At 41.4% G+C, this 24,538-nt stretch overlaps 1 protein-coding gene across 2 annotated transcripts in view; it reads left to right on the top strand.

Moving 5' to 3' along the window:
- TFPI (tissue factor pathway inhibitor) overlaps positions 1 to 24,538 on the top strand; it is a 56,004-nt gene that overhangs the window by 13,785 nt on the left and 17,681 nt on the right. Inside the window, exons 2-3 of one of the 2 annotated variants that reach the window (XM_077829908.1) lie at positions 1,610 to 1,731; positions 10,468 to 10,668. In XM_077829908.1, the coding sequence (XP_077686034.1) occupies positions 1,614 to 1,731; positions 10,468 to 10,668 (319 nt within the window). In that variant the 5' untranslated portion in view covers positions 1,610 to 1,613. Of the gene's footprint in view, positions 1 to 1,598; positions 1,732 to 10,467; positions 10,669 to 24,538 lie in introns of those variants that run through there. The other variant, XM_077829907.1, reaches the window with a different exon arrangement.

The raw sequence follows: 24,538 nt of genomic DNA, 5'->3' as shown, positions 1-24,538 counted from the left end.
TCTGGGTGAGGGGCAAGGAGCAAATGTAGTCCTTGCACTTATTTGAGAGTTGCCTGCAATGAAGAAAAGTACATGCTCCATTCTTCTAAAGGGTGGGTTGCAATGGGGATAATCCTCCTGTGCATTGGGGAATTGATGGGTGCACAATTTTTCTCAGTGATCTCATTGTCCACTTAAAGCGGCAAAGAGTCCTGTGGCACCTTATAGACTAACAGATGTATTGGAGCATAAGCTTTCGTGGGTGAATACCCACTTCATCGGATGCATGTAGTGGAAATTTCCAGAGGCAGGTATAAATATACAAGCAAGAATCAGGCTAGGGATAACGAGGTTAGTTCAGTCAGGGAGGATGAGGCCCTCTTCTAGCAGTTGAGGTGTGAACACCAAGGGAGGAGAAACTGCTTTTGTAGTTGGCGAGCCATTCACAGTCTTTGTTTAATCCTGAGCTGATGGTGTCAAATTTGCAAATGAACTGAAGCTCAGCAGTTTCTCTTTGAAGTCTGGTCCTGAAGTTTTTTTGCGGCAGGATGGCTACCTTTAAATCTGCTATTATGTGTCCAGGGAGATTGAAGTGTTCTCCTACAGGTTTTTGTATATTGTCTTTCCTAATATCTGATTTGTGTCCATTTATCCTTTTACGGAGGGCCTGTCCAGTTTGGCCGATGTACATAGCAGGGGGGCATTGCTGGCACATGATGGTGTATATTACATTGGTGGACATGCAGGTGAATGAACTGGTGATGGTGTGGCTGATCTGGTTAGGTCCTGTGATGGTGTCACTGGATATGTGGGCAGAGTTGGCATCGAGGTTTGTTGCATGGATTGTTTTCTGAGTTAGAGTTACTATGGTGCGGTGTGTAGTTGCTGGTGAGAATATGCTTCAGGTTGGCGGATTGTCTGTGGGCGAGACAGAGACCAACACCTACAAGGTCTTCACCAAACATTCTCAAAACTACGATACCCACATGAGGAAATAAGGAAACAGATCAACAGAGCCAGACTTGTACCCAGAAGCCGCCTGCTACAAGACAAGCCCAAGAAAGAAACCGACAGAACTCCACTGGCCATCACATACAGTCCTCAGCTAAAACCTCTCCAACGCAACATCAATGATCTTCAACCCATCCTGGACAAAGATCCCTCACTTTCACAGGCCTTGGGAGGCAGACCAGTCCAATTTAGTTGATCAAACAAAAATCTTCTTTCAGTTCAACTCCTTAAGTTGGCTTTGGAAACTGAAATGCCGCATCTAAAGAAATCCATGCTCTGGGATCTGATTTAAATTGTGGCTTAAAATAAACATAACTGCTTGGTGACTCTTAATTGTGTTTCTAATCTGCACTGAGGATGGGATCTCAGAATCAGAGAGCTGCAACCTGATCCCTTGCAGAGCACAGCTGAGAATCTAGGCCTATGTTTTCTTTGCACACACATCTCTCTCTGTTAACATGTATATCTCACATGATCTACAGTGTACTTAGTTATATACTTAAAAGTGTATTATACTGTTCAAAATATTGTGGATCAGGATTTATTTTTTTCATAAGATTTTGAACATTATTTCTCAGGAAACTTTATTAAGTATTTATTGTATTTGTATGTTACTCAGAAAGATGAAAGAAATGAAGAGAGGCTGTTTCTTAGTAACTACCTTACTCCTGTTGTTGGGCTATGTCCCATGGCATGTGACTGCAGACTCAGAAAATGGAGAAGAAGACCAGGACATCCCAGGTAAGAGTTTACAAGTTTAACCCTTTTGCTATCTGAAAATTGCAAGAAGCAAGAATCGTGGACCTTAACCTTCACCACTGAAATCCAGTGGGGCTTTCCTATTGAACTCAGTGTAAGCAGAACTGGACCTTATCTGAGCAAAGAACAGTCCTAAATAATGTATTGAACTGTAGCCCTTGCAGTGAGATACTAAGAAACTGGCATAAAAATGGACAGATCTTATGAAGTAGTGTGTGTGTGTGTGTGTGTGTGTGTGTGTGTGTATAAACCAGTTGTGAAGCTCTTTCCAAGCTAAGGCTTCTGGACTGTCTCCCAACCCTTTTGAAACCCTACAATTCCAAACAAAACCCATGCCAGCTGCTAACATCACTCCGTAAGAGCTATAATGTGAATGTGTCCTATGAAATTGGGCAGGGAGTAAGGATTGCTCCTTGTGTGTTTGGGGAATAGGTGGAATCATAGCTGTACTTTCCACATGTACCAGGGGAAGGACTATGATGGGTCTGGTAGTGCGTGGGGATACACCACTCTCCTTCCCTCCATAAAACAGGAGCTCATGGAATCGCTCTTCTCTTCCAGAGTTGTTCCTCTGATGGTGCAATTAAAGACTGCCCCTTACCCAGGCACACCCGGTTTTTTTCCAGGCATGCCCATTTTCAATACACAGTTACTACATGTGCACAGGCAAGTGTATTAACTGCATGTGACATTAGCTTCATGTGCAAAACTAAGTAAGAGGGCACGCTTTAAAAATTTTGGTGAAGTTTTCAAAACATAATAGGTCTTTTTCTCTAAGCCATTCAGAACACAGTATGACAACATCAACACAAGGCAAATACTGGCCAATGCTGACATGGCAGTAATGGGCATATACGCACATCCGTAAGTAGGCATTCAGACCTAATTCTCAACAGGTTGGGTCAAACCCAGAATGATGGAAAGAGTAGTGGACAGTTGGTTCAAGGCTGTTTAGGGGACTAGAAGCTCTCTTAAATGAACTTCCATCCAGGTGGGCCTCTTTGCATCCTGCCTCTCTTCCATGGGAAGAGAGAGAAGCAGGATCTTGACCCTCAAATTGTTGAGTCCTTCAAAGAACATAGCGTATGGGGGTCTTAATAAATGCTTTCTCTGCCTCTCTCCGAGTTACCCTGGTGGCTTGATACCTCACTCAGCTGGCAGCTCAAATTTAGAGAGATTCATAGATACTAAGGTCAGAAGGGACCATTATGATCATCCAGTCTGACCTCCTGCACAACACAGGCCACAGAATCTCACCCACCCACTCCTGCGAAAAACCTCTCACCTATGTCTGAGCTATTGAAGTCCTCAAATCATGGTTTAAAGACTTCAAGGAGCAGAGAATCCTCCAACAGGGTGTCCAGTTTAAAGGAAGCTTGTATGTATCAACCAGAGACACCAATGCCTCTTCTCCCCCCCGTCCCCAGTCCATAACCACAGAGCAGGGAAAACATTTAGTACGCAGTATCTCATAGATAATATCCCTAAAGACTAGTGGGAATGGAGTCTTAGAACAGGAGGTGGCAGCCACTGAGTGACTGGGAGGATATCAGAATAGGATTAGCACTCTATAGACTCGGGATGGGCTTCATAGCTGTAGCATCAGGGAGGGAGTATCTGGCCCAGGATGAACAGTCATCACCCTCACCAATGTTCATGAGATAAAAATATTAATTCTGCATAGTCATCAGCTACAATAGAAATATAGTCAGTGTAGTAGGATTTTATTCCATTCAGTGTCACCAAATTTGAAAATAACATCCTAGCTCTGCACCAAATAAATTTCCTCCTTTCATAATCAGGTTGGATCATTCTGGAGCAATTTGCCCTTATGTTTACCTCTCAGCCTTGATGCCCATAAATAAACTCCCTTTTTTTCAAAAGCTGACATGACCTTGCATAGCATGCATCCTTCCTATACTGTACAGAACAAACTTTTTCTTTTGACAAACTCATCGCTTCCTAGTAACTTCTGAAATTCTTGTTTCTTGTTACAATTTCAACAGCCTTGATAAATTGTTGCACAGACCATTTCAATTTCTAGTTCAGTTATTAAACTAAAAAGCCTAGCAGACTAATCTTCACAATCTTTTTGGGGATGGGGCAGGAGTCATGAACAACAAAGCACAGTGCTTACAGAGTACTACTTGTTTTTGCTTTTAAGCACAAAGGAAAACTCAAACCCCTTCTCAAGCCTGTGATTCTTTCACAACCAATAACTTGAGAACCAGTTGTGAACTCGAATTCCCACATCTTGGATCAAGATTCCAAATCAAACAAATGTTAGTCTTTGAGATATGAAACCAAGTCCTCTTGCATCTATTAAGGACTCCATAGCACTTTTAGCAAAAGGAGGGCTGTTGTCTCACGTTCTCATCAAATTCCTATTCTGTAATTAGGTTTTTCCTACTACAATTCCTCCTGCAATTTTTCTTAGATGTGGAATGAAATCTTGGTCCCATTGTAGTCAATAGCAAAGCTCTTATTGTCTTCATTCAGGGCAGAATTTCACTTATGGTGTTTACTTCCTGTCCTAAGCAGTTGTAGAGTGGTGCTGAATGCTGCTAAACAGCTCCCACGTCACTCCAGAAATCCACCGTAGGTTCTATTTCTGTGGTGCATAAAGTGGTTCTTAAACCCAAAGAATGTGTAAAATCATGCTCTGGGATCCTTTTGAATAAGAGAGCCTATATCAAAACCTCCATGTTTAAATTACGGCAGTTTGAAAACTGTAAGCTCAGCAGGATAGAGAGTGTTTCAATATGTTCTGCATGGTGCTGAGAACAGTGTCAGTGCTCAAATAATAAATAATTACAAGAATAAGGGTATCAAAAAGTTACAGAAAATGCCAACCTGTTACATAACTGTTTCTACATTGCGAAAAGTGTCCCATGATACCACTTGTGGCTGCTTGCCCTTTATTTGATCTGAAGTTTAAAACGAATGAGTCACTACTACTCAAATGTGCTTTTTATTATGATGTGAAAGTTTATCAAGAATTAATGTGACAGTCTGAGGATTCAGATATACTGGTAGGAAAAGCTCTTAGCAGTGTGTGGGTGGTGAGTCGTCAAATGAAACTGACAGAGCGAGTGAAACAGAAACCCCTTTTTCATCAATGACAAGCTGCTTAGTATTGATAATACTATCAAAGAAAAAAGGCATTTATGAGAGAGCTTATAATGGCGACAGCATATCTGTACTAATAAGAATAACTCTCAAAAGATGCATGGCGTGGAGCGAAATAAGTAACCTCAGCAAACAAAAGAGAAAGCACTACACATACAAGCTCTGAAATATTCCTGTGTAAAGTCTTTCTATGGTGGATGACTGGATCCCTCAGTTTTATTTTCAAAGCTGAGTTAAAGTGTAGTTCTGTTCTGAAAAGTGAGTTTGTAACAATGCCATTGTGGATCCTATATTTATTGTCTCCATGATTTCGGTATTGAGTCTATTAATTTGATAAGCAGAGGATGGTTGTTTATTTTTTTAGAACCATTTAACCCTGAATATTCAACTCAAGATCTAAAAGTCAAGCTGGGCTCTTTGGGTATGTCTACCCAGAAAAAAAAGTGCGGTTTTCAACTGTGTTGACCAAGCATTGTCAATATTTCCTGTCTGTTCACATAAACCTGGGTTATACATGCCACAAGCTACAACATGACCTACTAACAGAATTATATAGATGTTATATTAGGCCTCTGACATACCACTCTGATGAAACTGTTAATAAATACAGACTTTTTAAATGGTAGCCACTGTACATGGACCCTATGCCCAAAAGCTCAGCTGTAAGCATTCTTAAAACAATGTTTCTGAGAAATTGGATCAAATTCTGATCTCTAGTGTATCAAACAGAATATTCCTGGGTTGTGGGTATATATACCTCTGGGATGACTTTACAGACTTTCCTTCTGAAACTCTATTGGGCTGGCATATTATATGGATGCCTAATTTATTTTCTTCCTAAAATTAGTCCTCAGGGAAAGATGATTCTTTTGAAATTTCATCAGCCTTCACTAAGGTGTGAATTCTAGGTACACCACCAGAATGTAGGGACCAAAATGCAGCAAAATCAGTGTAGTTCCACAGTGAAGGGAACAGAAGACTGTGTATGGAGGCGGATCTGCAACACCAGTAATCAACAGAGCGGTGCTAGGCACATGCCTGTTCCTGTAAGTGTGCCTATACAGATCCACCAGCCAAACTCTCATCCATTTTAGAACTCTTCATTATTGCAAGGAAAATAAAGCTAATTCCAAATCAACTAAAGGAGATGAGAGCTGCCAAGTTTAAAGCAATGAGAAACAGCTCTATTAATTCTCCAGAGACTGGTGGGATGGTTCCAATCTTCTGAATCCCACAGAAAACCCTTTTTCATACAGTTTATTTACTTGGCCTTTGTACAAAAAGGGAGAATTTGGCCTTTTGTGGCTTCAATGGTGCACATTTTCTTGAGTCTCTGCTTGAGGATGTATATTGATACTACAATTCTTAAGCAAATAAATGTGTCCACACCTTGAGACAGTGTAGAACCTGGCACATACAATATGCACATTTGCAGTCCTACAACGTTACAACAGTGGTTCCAGTGTCATTCCCATTGTAAACAGAGGAAAGGCTTTGGGAAGTAAGTAACGCAATAATTTGTTTCTGTGGCTTTGATTGGAAAATAGCTGGTTGCTGAGACAGATGATTCTTCTCATTCATTGAGCAGCAAACCTCCTCTTAGGTAGTAATTTTTTCATCCTCATCGTATGGTTCTATGATTAAATTTACATGCTCGTTCTGCCTTATAATTTGGCTTAATAAGATGGAGACAGTATCATATGGCATAGGTGTGGCAATGTGTAGGATGCTAATGTGTTGATGTTAGCTATGTGTCTGGACTTCTTGAGGCTGGGAAGCACAAAAGATTTTCATAGCCTCTTTTCATGCCCCACTGACCTAGATTGATTTGGGCCAGTGACCCAGTTTATTTTAGAGGCTTGAATTTTCATGTGTATTCTGAGAAGAAAGGATCACTAACACTTTGATATGATACCCTCTATCTAAGGATCTCAGCACACATTTCAACCAGTATGAACTGACCCCCACAACACCCGTTTGAGGTAGGTAAATAACTGGACCTGGCTGGAAACTGGGAATCCCATTTTGTGGGAAGTTCCAAAATTTCAACAACAAAAAAATTGGTTGCAGAATAGAATAAAAAATGAAACTGAGACATTTCCTATGGCATGGGAATTCCAAAATTGCCTTTTCAAAAGGACTAAATGACAGAGCTGAATGAGGAACTGGAGCTCTCTGGGCTTCTAGGCTGCCCCGTAGCCAGGATGTTTGGAAGCCCTGACTGTGAGGTGACCACCTGGCAGAGACCTGGAAATCCCTGGAACCCTGATTCTTCAGCAGCCCCCCTGGCCTGCTGCTTGGACCTGGGAAGCCTAGGAGACCAAGCTGCCTAGGAGCCACAGACCTGTGAGGTCAGGCAAGTTGGCAGCAAACCAGACATATTTGCATCAGAAATCTGCCTGACAAGCAGGGTTCCATTTAAAACCTACCTAGTTTCCATCAGAATTTTGACAGAATCATTCCTATGGAAGGTGCAGATTTCAGTGAATCAGCATTTTGTGATGGAAAAACCTGTAAATATCTTATAGATGAGGAAACTGAGCTACAGACCATTAGCAACAATTTTCAAATGGAAGCGACTAAAATTAGGCACTTAGATCCAGATTTTGTTGCCTAGCTACCTGTTTTAGGAACATAAAATCTGACTGTGTCCTTTACAATCTCTCATGTTCTCATAATAGAAGACATTAATTGTCAAAGGGTTCATTTAAAGGCCATGAAGTTATGATAGTAGTAGTAGTAGTGGAAATTAGCCCTCTCCCTGCAATTTATATAGTTCCATTTAAGTGAATAGAGTCTTGGGTAGTGTAAATCAGCATAAATCTGGCCTTTGGGGTTTTTTTTTAATTAGGCTATTTTTGCAAATTAAAAAATAAATATCAGAGAATGGGCACAGTTTGGCCAACAGCAATGCAGAGTTTTTACCATTGTGTCTTTAGCCTGACTTGGAGGGACCAGAAGTGCTTGGAGCTGGTCACTGTCTTGGAGGGACTGGAGGGACCAGACCGCATTAGCTTCCTAACTGAGACTGGGTACTCAGATTCCACTTAGTGTCAGTTGTGATGTGATGTCGGTTCTTGTCCCCTTTCTCTCTCGCCTTGTCCCTGGGCCATTGCATGGGAATCCTTGTGGGCAGTCTTAAGAGCGCTCAATGCTTTAATTGGCATAAGGAGAATAACCTACCCCCTGACTCTGACTAATTTTGGTGAGGAAAATCTTTCACTACCATATTCTATTTTGTGTTTGTTCTATGGGTAAGTAGAAGGCTTCAGTTTGAAGTGCTGTCAATCTGGCTTTCGATAAAAACGCACGCATACACCTCTAAAACTTTTACAACCCTAGGAGGGAAAAAAGGGTGCACAGTATAATGTAAACAGTGAAAGAGCTTCATCCACAGGGGTACTTAACTAGGTCTTCAACTACAGTGCTGTCTTAACATCCCCATACAGTCTCAGCAGTACAGTCTAGCTAACAAGAGGTCTACTATAGTTAATATGTCAATATGTTAATACTATCAAGCTATTGCATATTAAAACCTAGATTTCAGCTTTTCAACTCAAGTCAATTTACTTTAATCTAAATATTCTAAAGTTGTGTACACCTTAATAATTTTACAGATCTACTTCTTAATAAAGTTAAAAAATAGGAGTGCTTGTGCAGTCCTATGAGTTGCAATGAATAGGTTTATGACTTAGTAGTGTGTGTTATTTAATAGAATGGTGCTGCCCTCTGGAGTACCATTCTGGTTTTGTTTGTTCAAAGGCTGCCTTCTATTTCAGTGCCAGGGTTTCCTACTCATTCTAGCCCATTTCCAGCAGCATTTGTCTGGTGTATGGCGTCATCTTAATTATTTAATAGCATTAACATCTAAGAGATCTAAACAGAAACAACTACAAAGGCTCAACTGTGCCCAATATTTTTTGGGTGGAAGATAAGAGGGGGAGAATGGGAGGAGCCCTCTCCCTACCTCGCACCCTCTGCACGAGGGCTGGTTGCTGTCCATTGGGTGACTTCGGTACTGCTCTCTGCTAGTGCCCTGTGAGTGCTAGTTGCCTGGAAGGAGGGTTGGAGAGCAGATTTGAGTTCACCAGGCATTGAACGAAGCACACACTTCACTCTTTCACAGAAACCAGAATTCTTCCTGCAGGTCCCAAGAAGTGCACCGTGTGGCAGCTGCTCTTTCACTTTTGCATCAGTAGCTGAGGAGAAATTTTGGCTAAGTCCCATTGCAGTGCAGTAAAAAAAAAACCCTCACTTTTTTAAGCTCCAGTCTAGCCCCAAATGTCTACCTTCTCTGAGTGGCAGGTATTTTTTTCACTCAAATGGCAGGAAGTTCTATTTTACCTAGAGCAAAAAAAGGGTTGTTAAATCTAAGGGTCATCTAAAGGGAAGTAGGTGGTTTAAATAGAGTGGGTCAGAAAATGGATTTTCTATTCTGAACAAAAAAGGTACAATTTTAATTTATTTTCCAATTGAGATTAAAAGACACCCCCACACACACACCAACATTAAAAAAAATGCAAAACAAAATTCCAAAATGATTTTAATTTTGGGTCAATTGAAATAATTTTTTATTTTGATCATTTTTCTTTCTTTTTACTTTAGTGTGTAATATAAAGTAAATTTCAAAAGAAAAAGTCAAAGGAACACCATTGAAACTTACCATTTAGAAAATAGTAAAACAACCTTTTGTGACATTTTCAGAATAGCTTTTCCAGTTGTGTTCAAAAGAGAATTTCACCAAAATCTGTATAATTTGACAAAAAAAATTGGTTCAATCAAAAAAAAGTTTTGATCGAAAACTGTTTTGATGACAGTTTTTCAACTGTCTAGTTGTAGATGTTTAGTCTGAAACCTGTATGCAGACTATAACACAAGAACTAGGGATCATCCAATGAAATTAGTAGGCAGCAGGTTTAAAACAAACAAAAGGAAGTACTTATTCACACAACCCACAGTCAACCTGTGGAACTCATTGCTAGGGATGTCATGAAGGCCAAAATTATAATGGGGTTCAAAAAAGAACTAGATAAATTCATGGAGGATAGGTCCATCAATAGTTATTAGCCAGGATGATCAGAGATGCAATCCCATGCTCTGAGCGTCCCTAGCTTCTGTTTGCCAGAAGCTAGGAGGGATGCCAGCAGATGGATGACTCACTAATTGCCCTGGTCTGTTCATTCCCTCTGAAATATCTTGTACTAGCCACTGTCAGAAGACAGGTGCTGAGCTAGATGAACCATTGGTCTGACCCAGTGTGGCCCTTCTTATGTTCTAAAATTTGAGCTGTTTTGATAGGATATAGAAATCCTTCAGCAATCAGAGTTCCACTCCCAGAACTGGGGTTCCGATACATTATTTTTTATAATCATATATTAAAACTGTACAAAACATCAAGGGCTAAACATTGTGCCATGCCTTTCAAAGAGTGCAAGGGCAAGGGGGCAGAGTAAAGGTAAAATGGTCTTGGGGTCAGATCTGTAATCTGGGCCAAAGTTTAAATCTCTCAACCCCTTAAAGATATACCTAAATTCCCAAACTGACCGCACAACATTGAGTGTCATACGACCTTTCTCCCCACCATCATAGGTGCTGCTTTACCACCTCTCAAGCTAGGAAATTCAATCTGTGCTTTGAAGGCGGATGGCGGTGAATGTAAAGCAATATATACAAGGTATTACTTCAACATTCAAACCCGCCAATGTGAGATGTTTGAATACGGTGGATGCCATGGCAATGAGAACAACTTCATAACACTAGAAGAATGCCAGGAGATGTGCGTGGTATCAGGTCAGTATCCTTTCTCCTGTCCTCCTGCACATTCTTTATATTCGTCTGGTGTCTTATATCTAGACTGTGAGCTCTTAGGGGCAGAGACCATCTCTTGTTTATGTTTCCCAGAACCATGGGGCCTCCTGCCTGTCGGGGCTATCTCAATAATAATACTAATCACAATAATACTGTTATAACTGGAGGGGTCACCAGATGCTGCTGCTACATAGTCATCCAAATTCTTTTTTGGGGCGTATGTCTCTAGGTGTGGTGTCCCGGAGTGAGAGTACAGCTCAAGCGGACGGACCCAAGCTAGCTTTAATCTAGCTAAACTCTGGTCCGGGAGCAGTGAAGCTGCAGCATTGGTACGTGTGGGCTAGCACCAGGAGCAGTTATCCAGGGTTCCAGGTGGGTTCATACAGTGCGCCCTGCCACAATGGCACTGCTCTGGGACCGGAGAGAGCTCGAATAAAGCTAGTTTAAGTAGGCCTAGTCAAGCTGTAATTATACCCCGTGATTACAGTGTAGACGCACTCTAATTAGTGTGAGCAAATCTTCTGTCTTGGGAAGACATGGTGTGAAGGTTTTTTATGCAAGGTTCTGGGTAAGGGTAGCTGTGTAAAATCAATTCTTGAGGCAGATGCTGCTGAAGGAAGGGATTGTCTACATGCTGATAAACCCCTCTGTTCCGGGACCGGTGTAAATAAGGTTATTCTTAAAATAACCCAGACTTACATCCCCAGCTTCTCCTACACTGAGCAGACAATCTGCAAGACCTCAGACATTTGCTACAACTGCTTGGCAAATGGGGCAGAAATAATCATTAATACTGCTCACTAGTAATATCCTTAATCATTGTTTCTCTGTAATGCTTGTAATTGCTCAGTTTTACAGTCCGAATGAGGCTTCATCAGCTAACTGGTAGAAACAAAGTAATAGGGTGCATACCAAGATATACTGTTAAGATGCCAAATGTGCAGTTATGCTGTCATTCTGGATGAAATGTGTGTAGTGTTTACTCTGCTATTGAAATTGGTGGGAAATTGAATGGCTTGATAATTATTTTGTAAGAACTGAGCACCTAAACCTCCTGCTCACTTCCAAAGGGCCTGTAGGTGTGCCACACCTTTAAAAATTACACCTTAAGTTCAGCATAATTAGGAAAACTCCTCATACAGCATATTAAAATCTCATATCAATCACAGAAGTCATTTTGATGTGACGGTGGTATATCCCCTATTTCCTTGTTTATCTCTCATAGATGTCAGCAATTTGTGGTTGGGAAGTATCGCTTTGTCTGAACTTGATACTAAACTGAATATTGTGTAAGGAGGATCTACTACAGATTCATACAAATGATGTATGAATCCATTAAGATTAAAGGATTCATCTAATTCTGTCCTTAACAGAAATCGACTTTTAGTCACAAACCCTCTGTTGCCTAATTGCAAAATATGGCATTAAATAGTAATGGGCCCAGGAAACCCACTGACATAATGGATTAAGTCATTCCTAGGCTGAGAACTGCACAGACCGTTTGAGATTGTTTCACAAAAAGACAAGACAGCTTAGTTATGAATCTATCTGAGGGCCCTTCTGGTAGGTTTCTGTGCAAACGTCAGTAAGTGTCATTTTGTTTGTCCTCACCATGTTCAAAGCATGCCCCTGTAACAGGCCTCCTCATATCTCTGGAAATATGCTGATGTAGTCTAGGCATCAGGCCAGAATTGCAGGATAAAAACTGACCTCCTGGGAATAGTATGTGTCACCTTTATGCTTGGCAAAAAAATTTATCTCATAAAAAAAATACTTAATTCTGGAAAATCATTTAGAAACTAGTTCACAATAAGAATTCAAAAGACCCTTTTCTGCTGTTCTGACCCAGAGATGCTGCAGCTTTAAGAAGACGCAGTTCACAGCATTGTGCTGTGTCTGTGTTACATGCTAGATGCAAAGGGCAATCTGTTTTCTTCTCCATCACCAGTCATGTCTATCAATTCGGAGTCTGTCACTAAGGCCTGACTGTCAGTGAAGTCAATGGGAGTCTTTCTCTTGATTTCTGTGGGCCCTAGACGACATCCTAAATGTGTCTGTGTCCATATAAAAACTGCCAAGAGCAGGGGTGGGCAAACTATAGCCCGGGAGCTGCATCTGGCCCTTCAGATATTTTATTCTGGCCCTCAAGCACCTGCTGGGGAGTAGGGTCCAGGGCTTGCCCTGCTCCGGTGCTCCAGTCGGGGAGTGGGATCAGGGAACTGCGGCTAATGGGAGCTGCAGGAGCAGCGCCTCTGGATGGGGCAGCGAGCGGAGCTGCGGGGCAGCGAGTGGAGCTGCCTGGCCGCGCCTCCGTTTAGGAGCCGGAGGGTGGACATGCCACTGCTTCTGGGAGCTGCTTGAGGTAAGTGCCACTTGGAGCCTGCACCCCTGACCCCCTCCCACGCCCCAACCTCCTGCCCCAGATCTGATCCCCCTCCTGCCATCTGAACCCCTGGGTCCCAGCCCAGAGCACCCTTCTGCACCCCAAACCCTCATCCCCAGAGCCCACACCCCCAGCTGGAACCCTTACTCCCCCAGACCCCAACCCTGTGCCCCAGCCCGGAGCCCCTTCCTGCACACTGAACTCCTCATTTCTGAACCCACCACAGAGCCCGCACCCCCAGCCGCAGCCCTCACACCCTCCCGCACCCCAACCCCCAATTATGTGAGCATTCATGGCTCGCCATACTATTTCCATACCCAGATGTGGCCCTCAGCCAAAAAAGTTTGCCCACCCTGGCTAAGAGCCATGTCACTAGCCCAATCCCAAACAGCTTCTTAATGTGCCTATTTTCCCTCTAAGTGTAGAATGATGAGAGGGGAGAAGAGATAAGAGAGCAGGTGTGCAGGTCACCTCAAGAGCTAAAATGTTTCTTGCTGATACTTAGCACTTACTGTATAGAGTGCTTCTCCTCATAGTTTGCGAACATTAGCTAATCCTCCCAGGAACTAGGTACCATAAATAAATATTCTATTACCTCTTTATTACAGGTAGGGAAATAAAGGTAGAGAGTTTAACACTTAGTCACCTCCATAGAATGAATTTGGGTCAAAGCCAGGATTACAGATGAGGGATTGTTGTTTCAAAAGTAACAAGGTATATTGCTTCCTTAATGAATAGTGGGGGTAGGCATAGGATTATGAACCTGGATTTTATTCCAATGATTTGCTGTGTGACCATGGGGAAGTCATTTAACTGCTCTTTGATTTAGTTTCCCCATCTGTCATATGGTGATGAGGATTCCTATCTAATGGGGTGTTTGAGGCCTAACTGGTCTGAAGTAGTGGGCTAAATTCAGTAAGCAAGGTCAACTAAAAAGAAGGAACTCTCATGGAAGCCTGAGTTTAAGAATGACATATGTGCTGAAGTATGTTAACAGATATACATATAAATAGTATACCTTGCACCAATTTTGCATTCAGTGGGTGGGCAATATACATGTTGAGGGGGCAGAAATTAACAGACAAGCAACTAACATGAAGATTAAGTTATTTTACCACCCTCCTGCTAATTCCGTTGCCACCTACTGCGTCCTTGGATTCTCCCAGACAGTTGTACTCATTTTGTACACTCACTAAATGCCAAATCAGTGCAACTTACATCATTAACCACTTACACCTTTTTTCTGATCAGTCTGCACCAGTCTATTGTATTATCAAACTTAGTTCTACACTTAGCCCACTAGAACATCCCCTACCCCACTGCAAACTGTCTGATTTCCTATCAGGTCAAATGTTTGAATTTCAAATTTTAGAACCAATGTGGGTTTAATTATAATTTTTTAAAAATATTATATTTTATGAGGATTCTGCTTTGAAGCTGTCATGTCGCATACTAAGCTACCTCTGATGACATAGAAATTTCACTGCAAAATTTCAACAATGATCTGTGACAATGATAATGACTGTGTCACTACTAACCCTTCCATCAGCAGATCTTTCAGTGTAGCTTTCTGGACAATGGACTAGTTTAAGACTCTGTTTTATTGGCTTCTGCTCAGACTCAGAACTGAGCCTCCAAGGCAGACATTCCTGTAAAAGTGAAGTTGCAACAGCGGAAAGCAGCCTAAATCTGTTCTTAGGGGTTTCAGATGAGTAGTTTGCCCTGTATTTACCCTGGTGTCATTGAGATTAAAAACTGAAGTTCAGCCAGCAGCAAGTGCATGTAAAAATGATGTACCAAAAATAATGATATGCTAATATGTGACAGATGAGATACCCAGGATGCTGGAGCCACCGAAGATTCTATAGCAATTAAGGTAGCATTAATCAGCATTTCAGAGTGTGAAAGAACAGGCTGAATAAATTCAGAAAGATGCTTTTCTTGTAGACACTGAAAGCTACATTCAAACAAATGTGATTCTACTGAGCTCAATGAAGCTGTGCCAATCCACCCCAGTTCTAACTGAGCTCAGTAACCCCACTGGAGAATCACTTCTGAATGGGTTGAGGAGGGGTGTACAGTCTTTACATCATCTTTTGAATTTCCTTTTCCTGCAGTGCAGATAGTAGTTGGTATTTTTGCAGCCATGTGCCCAGAATTATTTTTTGTAGAAGTTAATACAGTTTATCAAAGGCCTTTACAAAGTTGTTTTTTTCCTCTATTCCTTTTAAATACAGATTTCTATGGGGTTTTTCCCTACCTATTTGGATGTTCATTAGCCTACAATAATACTGTACAATTCAAATTTTTTTTAGCCTTGTTTTTTAAAATAATCATTTTAAGAAACTTCCAGATGTAGGAGGGAGATTGTTGTTGGCAGGAAATCCAGCCAGGACAGGAGTTCAACTCAGGTGAACATGAAACCTGGAATCTCTTGATCCAGTACACAAAGCCAGCATGAGTAATCACATCCAAGTCCATTCCCACTTCTTATCTTTCCTTTCTTGGCTGCTCCAGACTGCCCCGTCAATCTCTTTAGCTATTTGTCCTACATAGAATTAAATCTTATGGGTTCACTGTGGAATATTTATGGAGTTCTTTTTTTAATTTGCTAAAAGTCTGATTCAGGAAAGCACTAAAGCATAGGCTTAAAGTCAATGGAATGACTTTGCTGCCTAAAGTCAAACACATGCGTAAGTGCTTAGATACATCAAAGCCTAAGTGAAGATTATGTGAAAGATTTTGTGCTCCACAAAGCAGATGAGTCCCTGGCCCCCGTAAACGCATATTGGTTATCATCATATATTTCTGTAACAAACGTGTCTTTGAATAACTAATACTATTTTTCATTACAACTTATGTAATATTAATGTAAATTTTAAAAAGAAAAATATAAATTAGTCAAAGTGTATCATTCCTATTTGGCATAGATCTTGTATATTTAACTACCATTGGGATTTCTAGACCAAAATTCCTCCTTTAGGGTCATATTCATAAATTTGTGTCAGGAGTTTAATTTAATTTATCCTGTAAGCAACCAATCCAGAAATTATTTTCAATATTTATTAAGCTTTCATAAAAGAAACCCATACAAACTCAGTTATAATTGGAGCCATTGAAAATCAAAGGCCATGTAAGTATTTATCCTAAAAAAAAACCTTTATTCTCCACCAAAATTATCCAAAGGGAAAAACCTTTGTTTAAAGGAGTCTTTATCAGTTGTACAATGGCATACAACTTTTTGATTAGAAAAATATGTTTGTAGTCATGGGGATTTGTGCTACTCAAGAACACAAAGCACATATATCAGAATAGCAAACAAAACTCCTTTCTTGATTTGTTTTTGATGCTAAAAAGGTCATGATTTTGGAATGTGAGGATTAGCCTCATGTTTTCTCTCCACCAGACTGACACTTGGCACATTTCCGTTGTCAGCAGGACTTGGGATTCAGCTGGAACACCAAAGCATTTTCTCTCTCCTCTTCTGATACCAGGTCCAGGGTAGGGAAGTCTCTTGCATGTACCTCATGCCAACATGTAACCCTCTGGTCACTTGGAATGGTCCAGCATGATAGAGGAGATACGAGTAAGGAAAGAAAGGTTGATACATAATGAATCAAGGGTGAAGATTTTACAGGAGTCATGTGCATGTGTAATCAGTCAGGTTCCATGGGAGGAACTCGATCTCACCACATGGTTCTTTTCTCCTCAATCTAATGCAGTTGGGTTGTTAGAGACAGTCTGAGGCAGGAAGAAGAGGGCAGCTCCCTAAACTCCAAAGGCAAAAGGTATTGGGGCAAATCCTGGTAAAGCTTTTAATGGTGGTATAAAACTAATCTTTGCTGTCTTCTGATCCAATCCCCCCATGCCAGAATCTCAGCTGGGGTAAATTGGCATAGTTTCATAGACTGAAATGGAACCAGTTGAGAATCTGACCCACTGTGTATAGGTCTGGCCTCAGGCCTATATAAGATACCTAGTAGGTAACCTAACAGCAGCTCTGTGGCAGATGCTAATGGACCAAAGGGGCTGAATTTGCAGACAGGGATGGGCACAACATAGAAGCATCTGTTGTGCCTTCTCTACACCAGTAACTAGGAAGGTGACAGGTAGTATAGGGGCCAGATACAATGGCTTTATGGCCAAAATTCACCTTCAGTGCCAGTTAACCATAAACCCAGGTTAACGGGCTAGTTAATCTAGTTTCTCCAGCATGATTCAGTAGAACTGGATCTTATTGTTGAATCTGGTGCTCCATCTATAATATCTCAGCATTATTTTAACTGCTTAAATACATCTTAATGTTGCCAGTGTTTCAACACAGATATATCTATGCTGCAAACAAATGTTTGTTGTTAATATTTTAAATTTAGGAATTAAGGAAAATTCGCAAAATGAGAAATGCTTGTTTAAAAGAGAAATGTATCAGAAATAAACAAACACCTAAGAGATACCCATGAAATGTCCACTGCCACAGCACTTCAGCAATAATGGGATGTGCATGCATCGTCCATGGACCTCTCACATAAACCCCAGAAATGAAAGATGCTTTGGAGCAAGCACTGAACAAAGGCCTGACATGACATAAGTAATTACGCAGATGAGGGAGGCCTTATTTCTTAGAAGATAGGATTAGGGAGGTAAATTAATTATTAGGCTGAAAATGGAAGGTTTGTGCTAAATATAAGTAAATAGGTCAGTAGGCTAAGAATACAAAATTTCTGAGCCAGCTAAGATAAGAGGGAGAACAGCCAGGGAATCATTTACTACTAACAAAATAAGAAGCGGGGGTGTGGGGAGCTTGGCTGCCGCTGGGTGCGGAGCCTGCAGCAGGAGCCCCAGGAGCCATCAGGACCAAGCTTCTGCCTCCACAGCTGCCCAGCCCTGGGGGCCCCTGTCGTTGGGGGACCCCATGCCAGGGCACCCTGTGTTTTACTCTAAATCCACCTCTGCAACAGAGAGATAAAGAAAGGGAAATACAAACTTGGCAGAGAAGTAAATTACTTTTAAAGGCAATTTTCATGTTTGTTCAATTTGTACTGATATGAGTAGAATTACACACAGGTCCTAATTCTCAGTTCAGTGTCCTATATATCCATCTTAGAAAAGCTGTCTCATTTTTCTTGTATTGGAAAATACCTACGGTGGATGATTCTGTGCCTGACTGCAGAGCAAAGCTACTCAGAAATGTTGTTAGCTTACACAGGAGAAATTAACTCAGCAGTATATTTGGGTAATATCGTAGAACCAATAGCAAGAGAAACTATTGAACTGGCTGTTAATGAAATAAGTCCAGAGCTGTACAGTCACAATAAATCTTTCCTGTTTTGTGCCAGAAGAGTAGAGATCACATGCCAAAAACTGAAGATTCCGCCAGAACAGAGGCTCAGCTTAAATGTATTTCCCAAATTTAAAAACATAGTAAGAGAACCAAAAAAGAGCCACCATTGTTAAACAAAGTAAAAGAAGCAGTGAGATGCAAAAAGGCATCCTTTTAAAAAATGGAAGTTAAATCCTAGCGAGGAAAATAGAAAGGAGCATAAACACTGGCAAATGAAGTATAAAAATACAATTAGGAAACCCAAAAAAGAATTTGAGGAACAGTTAGCCAAAGACTCAAAAAGTAATAGCAATTTTTTTTAAGTACATCAGAAGCAGGAAGCCTGCTAAACAACCAGTGGAGCCACTGGACAATCAAGGTACTAAAGGAGCACTCAAGGACCATAAGGCCATTGTGGAGAAACTAAATGAATTCTTTGCATCGGTCTTCACGGCTGAGGATGTGAGGGAGATTCCAAAACCTGAGCCGTTCTTTTTTGGTGACAGATCTGAGGAACTGACCCAGATTGAGGTATCATTAGAGGAGGTTTTGGAGCAAATTGATAAATTAAACAGCAATAAGTGACCAGGACCAGATGGTATTCAGCCGAGAGTTCTGAAGGAACTCAAATGTGAAATTGCAGAACTACTAACTGTAGTCTGTAACCTATCATTTAAATCAGCTTCTGTACCAGATGACTGGAGGATAGCTAATGTGAAGCCAATTTTTAAAAGGGCTCCAGAGGTGATCCTGGCAATTACAGGCCTGTAAGCCTGACTTCAGTATTAGGCAAACTGGTTGAAACTATAATAAAGAACAATATTGTCTGACATATAGATGAACATAATTTGTTGAGGAAGAGTCAACATGGTTTTAGTAAAGGGAAATCATGACTCCTGGTCTACTAGAATTCTTTGCGGGGGTCAACAAAGGATGCAGTGGATATAGTGTACTTAGATTTTCAGAAGGCCTTTGACAAGGTCCCTCACCAAAGGCTCTTAAGCAAAGTAAGCGGTCATGGGATAAGAGGAAAGGTTCTCTCATGGATTGGTAACTGGTTAAAGGATAGGAAACAGGGTAGGAATAAATGGTCAGTTTTCAGAGTGGAGAGAGGTAAATAGTGGTGTCCCTCAGGGGTCTGTTCTGGGACCAGTCATATTCAACATATTCATAAATGATCTGGAAAAAGGGGTAAACAGTGAGGTGGCAAAGTTGCAGATGATACAAAATTACTAAAGATAGTTAAGACCCAGGCAGACCTCGAAGAGTTACAAAAGGATCTCTCAAAACCGGGTAACTGGGCAACAAAATGGAAGATGAAATTTAATGTTGATAAATGCAAAGTAATGCACATTGGGAAGCATAATCCCAACTTCACATATAAAATGATGGGGTCTAAATTAGCTGTTCACACTCAAGAAAGAGCTCTTGCAGTCATTGTGGATAGTTCTCTGAAAACATCCACTTCATGTGCAGCGGCAGTTCAAAAAGCAAACAGAATACTAGGAATAATTAAGAAAGGGATAGATAATAGGACAGAAAATATCATGTTGCCTCTATATAAATCCATGGTACGCCCACATCTTGAATACTGTGTGCAGATGTGGTCGCCCAATCTCAAAAAAGATATATTGGAATTGAGAAAGGTTCAGAAAAGGGCAACAAAAATTATTAGGGGTATAGAACAGCTGCCATATGAGTTGAGATTAATAAGACTGGGTCTTTTCAGCTTGGAAAAGAGACGGCTAAGGGGAAATATGATTGAGATCTATAAAATCATGACTGGAGTAGAGAAAGTAGATAAGGAAGTGTTGTTTATTACTTCTCATAACACAAGAACTAGGGGTCACCAAATGAAATTAATAGGCAGCAGGTTTAAAACAAATAAAAGGAAGTATTTCTTCACACAATGCACAGTCAACCTGTGAAACTCCTTACCAGAGGATGTTGTGAAGGCAAGACCATAACAGGGTTTAAAAAAAAAGAACTAGATTAATTGATGGAGGATAGGTCCATCAATGGCTATGAGCCAGATGGGCAGGAATGTTTGCCAGAAGCTGGGAATGAGTGACAGGAGATGGATCACTTGATGATTACCTGTTCTGTTCATTCCTTCTGGGGCCCCTGGCATTGGTCATGGTCAGAAGACAGGATAATGGGCTAGATGGACCTTTGGTCTGACCCAGTAGGGCCATTCTTATGTTCTGGCATGAAACTTGCAATCAATGTGGGGAAGTAGACTGTAGTGAAACAGTCTGATGTTACCATCCAGAAAATAGAAAGGTTGTGGGGTTATACATAAGTGTAGAGGGGGTTTGGCCGGGGCTTGCCCCTTTCCAGGGCAGTGGGAAACCACACCGCCTCACTACTTTCTTCCAGTTGCTGATGGGGAATTAGCCTGTCCACGGTAGTCTCTCGCCGCAGCAGCAATAGAGGCAAACACAGACAGTCATTCGCACCCCGTCCGTGGTCATCGGGCAATAGCAAGTCAAGGAGCTAAGCAACAGTTTATGTAATTAGCAGGCTGAGGCCCGGGGTCAGGGCAGGGCAAACAAGAATCAATGGTTCAGGCCCTCAGGCAGGTGCTGAGCCAAGACAGGTAAACAACGAGCCCAGGCTCTTGGCTCTGAAGGGCCTGGGAGAGTGGGAGACTGACACCCACAAGCTGGGTGGCAGGGGGGCCGCAGGCCCACCCACTCCCCTGCATCCCAGACTGGGGTCCTAGTAGCGGCAGATGGCCTGCTGCTGAGTCAGTGGGGATCCTGACCGCAACACACTGACATAGGCATTGGTGGTGCTGCAGCCAGATTAGGGTCGGCTGCCCCCGGGCTACTTCCGAACTTCCCCTCTGGTGGTACCTGAGTCCAGATGGTCTCCTCCAGGGGGTCAAACACCATGGAATCCTCTAGGTAACTGGCGAGGGGCAGGCTGGGCAGCTCTTCCGGGCTCTGGTCAGCCTCGGGTGTTGGCAGGTCAGGCCAGTCCTCGGATCCGCCATAGGTCGTCAGGGTCTCCCAACCATGAGCTAGGCTGGTGGCATCTGACCTCTCCAGCAGCTGCTCCTTGAGTGAGTTCTGGGGTCAGGCTTTTATACGTGTGTCTTGCACCTTGACCTCTGGGGGACAGACGCAGGATTCACTGGCTCCGCCCACTCTGGTGTGGGAGGGGCTTATCCCTCTCCTGCGCGGCGGGGAACCACACTGCCTCACTACAATAAGGCACAAGCTTCTGCTAACAGGAAGGGCCAGAAATATGTTCAGTGAAAGATAGTCACTTCACTGTGTTTTTGTTGTCTTTGAGGAATAATTTTTTAAAATGATGCCACCTGGATTATCCCAGGGGAAGAAGGAGAATGCATCACAGTGGAACTTCATATTGATTCTGCTGTCCTGATAGTTTTAAAAGTCCAAAATGAAATTATGGCATGATGCTTTCAAAAGAACAAATATGTCAAAGACTGCCCAGAAAGAGAAGTTAGTGTTAGGATGAAGTGCAATAAAAACCAGTGCCAGAAGGTAAGTACTTATGAGAACCTCTATAAATGAAGAGCCATGGAAAGTTATGATACTATAGAAATGTTTATTATTAATCATATTCAAGAGGAACTAAAAAAAGACTATTAAAATTATGTCTGAAGTCAACACTTCAATGGTGTTTTCTTATAGGGTGTTCTCGATTCCCTTTTATTTATCTTAGCCAGGGTCAGACATTGGGTCAGATTCATCCTAAAACCTGCAGCAGTGGAAAGAAGCTGTAAACTGCCCTCTGCCACTGGTGATCTAAAGGGGGCTAGAATCTTGCAAAAAGAGAATAGTGCAGTTAGGGTCGGGATGTGTCCGGGGAATGTGCTGATTCATAAAGCATGTGAATCATTGGCCTGTGACACCTTAACTTTGTAAATTAATGCTGCTTCCTTTTGGCAGTAATCTCCAATGAAGAGCAGCAGCTGTGCCACTGTCTACCCTCTTTCAGGATGCACATCACTAAAGGCACAGTGGATGTGTCAATTACACCTGTTCTAGCATCAGTGACTTTTTTTAGCTTATTAAATTTTTATATAAAAATACCAAACAGAATGTAAGAAGTAAGTTGGAAACCTGCTACTATGATACATGGAAATGAGCTCGAAGAGTTGTTTATATGGCACTAAATGTGTATGTGGTGATTTCACAGAGCAAATAAAGATTGAGTCCCTCCTGAACAGTTTCCTTACTGAGGCCCCCTATTCTGCAATTTGTTGCCTGAGATGAACTGCTGCATCCTGGCAAAGCCCCATGAAGCAGCCCACTGCAGGCAGTGAATTGCAGGTGGAGCTTTAGTTAAGAAGAACAGGAGAAAATTGCTATGTCAGGGGATGGGGACAAGCTGAGTCTGAGCACAGTAGGGTTATGTGGTCACATAAGAAACTAGCATGTATATACAGATAGATGAACTTTTATTTAGTTAAAATTGGTTAAATTGATTGCAGCATAGCTTATAAGCAACCTTGAAGGAATAGGTTATAAGAAGGAACTTACAGGAAAGGAGGTGGTTAACTGAAGGTGGAAGGAAGGTTGGAAATGGGCCTGGAAGAAGAACATAAAGGGGGCATTAAGAGAAGTGATTTTCCCTGTTTTCTCAGTTTGTAACATGCTTTCTCCTTTTAAGTGGCTGGTCCCCACACAGGATAAGAGCCTGTTTCTGCTACCTGGTTATAGTTACACCTCTAGATCTAGTGGTAGAGGTCTGTGCTTTGCTTTTGACAATCTCAGCTTCAATTCTTGCTGATAACCATGGCAGAGATTGTTACATTCAGACTTTGCCTATGAATTGGTTAATCGTGGTTTTTCCAGATTTATTTGTTGTTCAAAATTGTCTGACAAATAGTTTGCACAAATAGATTTGGGCCTATGCATTCACAAACTTTTCATAAAGTCACAGGTTTTGATCCCTGATTAGATGACCTAAAGTGAGTAATTCTGAGGTGAATGTTTGTGCATGGTTACAAATGAAAGTTTCCTCCCTGTAGTGTTCATGTAAACAAGAGATTTGCTTGAATGTTCATGGATGAACAAACATGGTCAGTTCAAGTCACAATTTGGACTGAGTGAACATGTTCAAGAATACTTCCCACAATTCACCCAGCTCTAATTCAAATGTACTACTTTGATGCAAATATTTTTTTCCAAGCTGATAGTCCTAAGAATGGAATGTACCTAATACTTAACACATACTGTAACTGGAGAATCTTTCCAGGGCTGGAGGCTTCTTGGACGTATATTAGCATCATGTTTTTCTATTGAAATATGAAGTATATTTCGAATTTTTTTCTAATGAGTAATGTTGACAAATTCCGTATTTTAAACTACAGACCTTGGATTTAGCATCCAAGAATTTGTTTTATATTAATGTAACAGAAGGATTTGCAAGCTTTTTTCAACACTGTAACATAACGTTAAATCAGCTGAGGTAGTCTCATTTTAACAGATCTCTGTGTATTGTTCTATGTTTAGCACATTGTAGTCCAGTGACTATTTCAAAGAGGGGGATTCAATTCTACATTAAATCTGTCCACTGAGAATCTTTCCATTGACGACTTCTATGGGCTTTGGCTCAGGCTCCAATACTGGGATTTGATTATGGGAGCAAAATGGAAAATACCGTGGAGTTCATGCAACTCTAAAATGAATGAACTTCAAATTCCTAGACAGTATGCCAGTGGGTCAAGTGAGAATTCATTTTTTATGTCAAATATCCCAGTTCTTAAATGTAACCATGGGTTGAAGGAAGGGCACTTTTAAAACAAATAATATTGAGCTTATTTTGTAATATCAGTGGAACGGATAGGATCAGCACTTTGAAAATATTGAGTTATATTGTGCCCATCCCTGCATGCGTGTGAATGGGGGAAAGGGGAGAGGGCACAAGGAGCTTCCCCAAACACCTTGCACCACAACAAAGGGTCTAAAGACAATCCAAGTTCTTGGGTGCCCTGCTAATACGTGCAGCTGTGCTGCAACAGCTGAACAATTGCTGTGGTTGGACCACGTGTACATGGAGACTCGAATCCATGTTAGTACCATTCTTGGAGAACCATATCTAAACCTGGCTCTTTCTAGAAAAAAAAATTATTCTGTTTTAAATCTCAGAGTAGACAAATTCTGACCTTA

The sequence above is a fragment of the Eretmochelys imbricata genome, chromosome 11 (genome assembly GCF_965152235.1).
Source record: "Eretmochelys imbricata isolate rEreImb1 chromosome 11, rEreImb1.hap1, whole genome shotgun sequence".
In the NCBI taxonomy this organism is placed as follows: domain Eukaryota; kingdom Metazoa; phylum Chordata; order Testudines; family Cheloniidae; genus Eretmochelys; species Eretmochelys imbricata.
The sequence above is the reverse complement of the archived record's forward strand: the minus strand, read 5'-3'. Positions and strand labels throughout refer to the sequence as shown.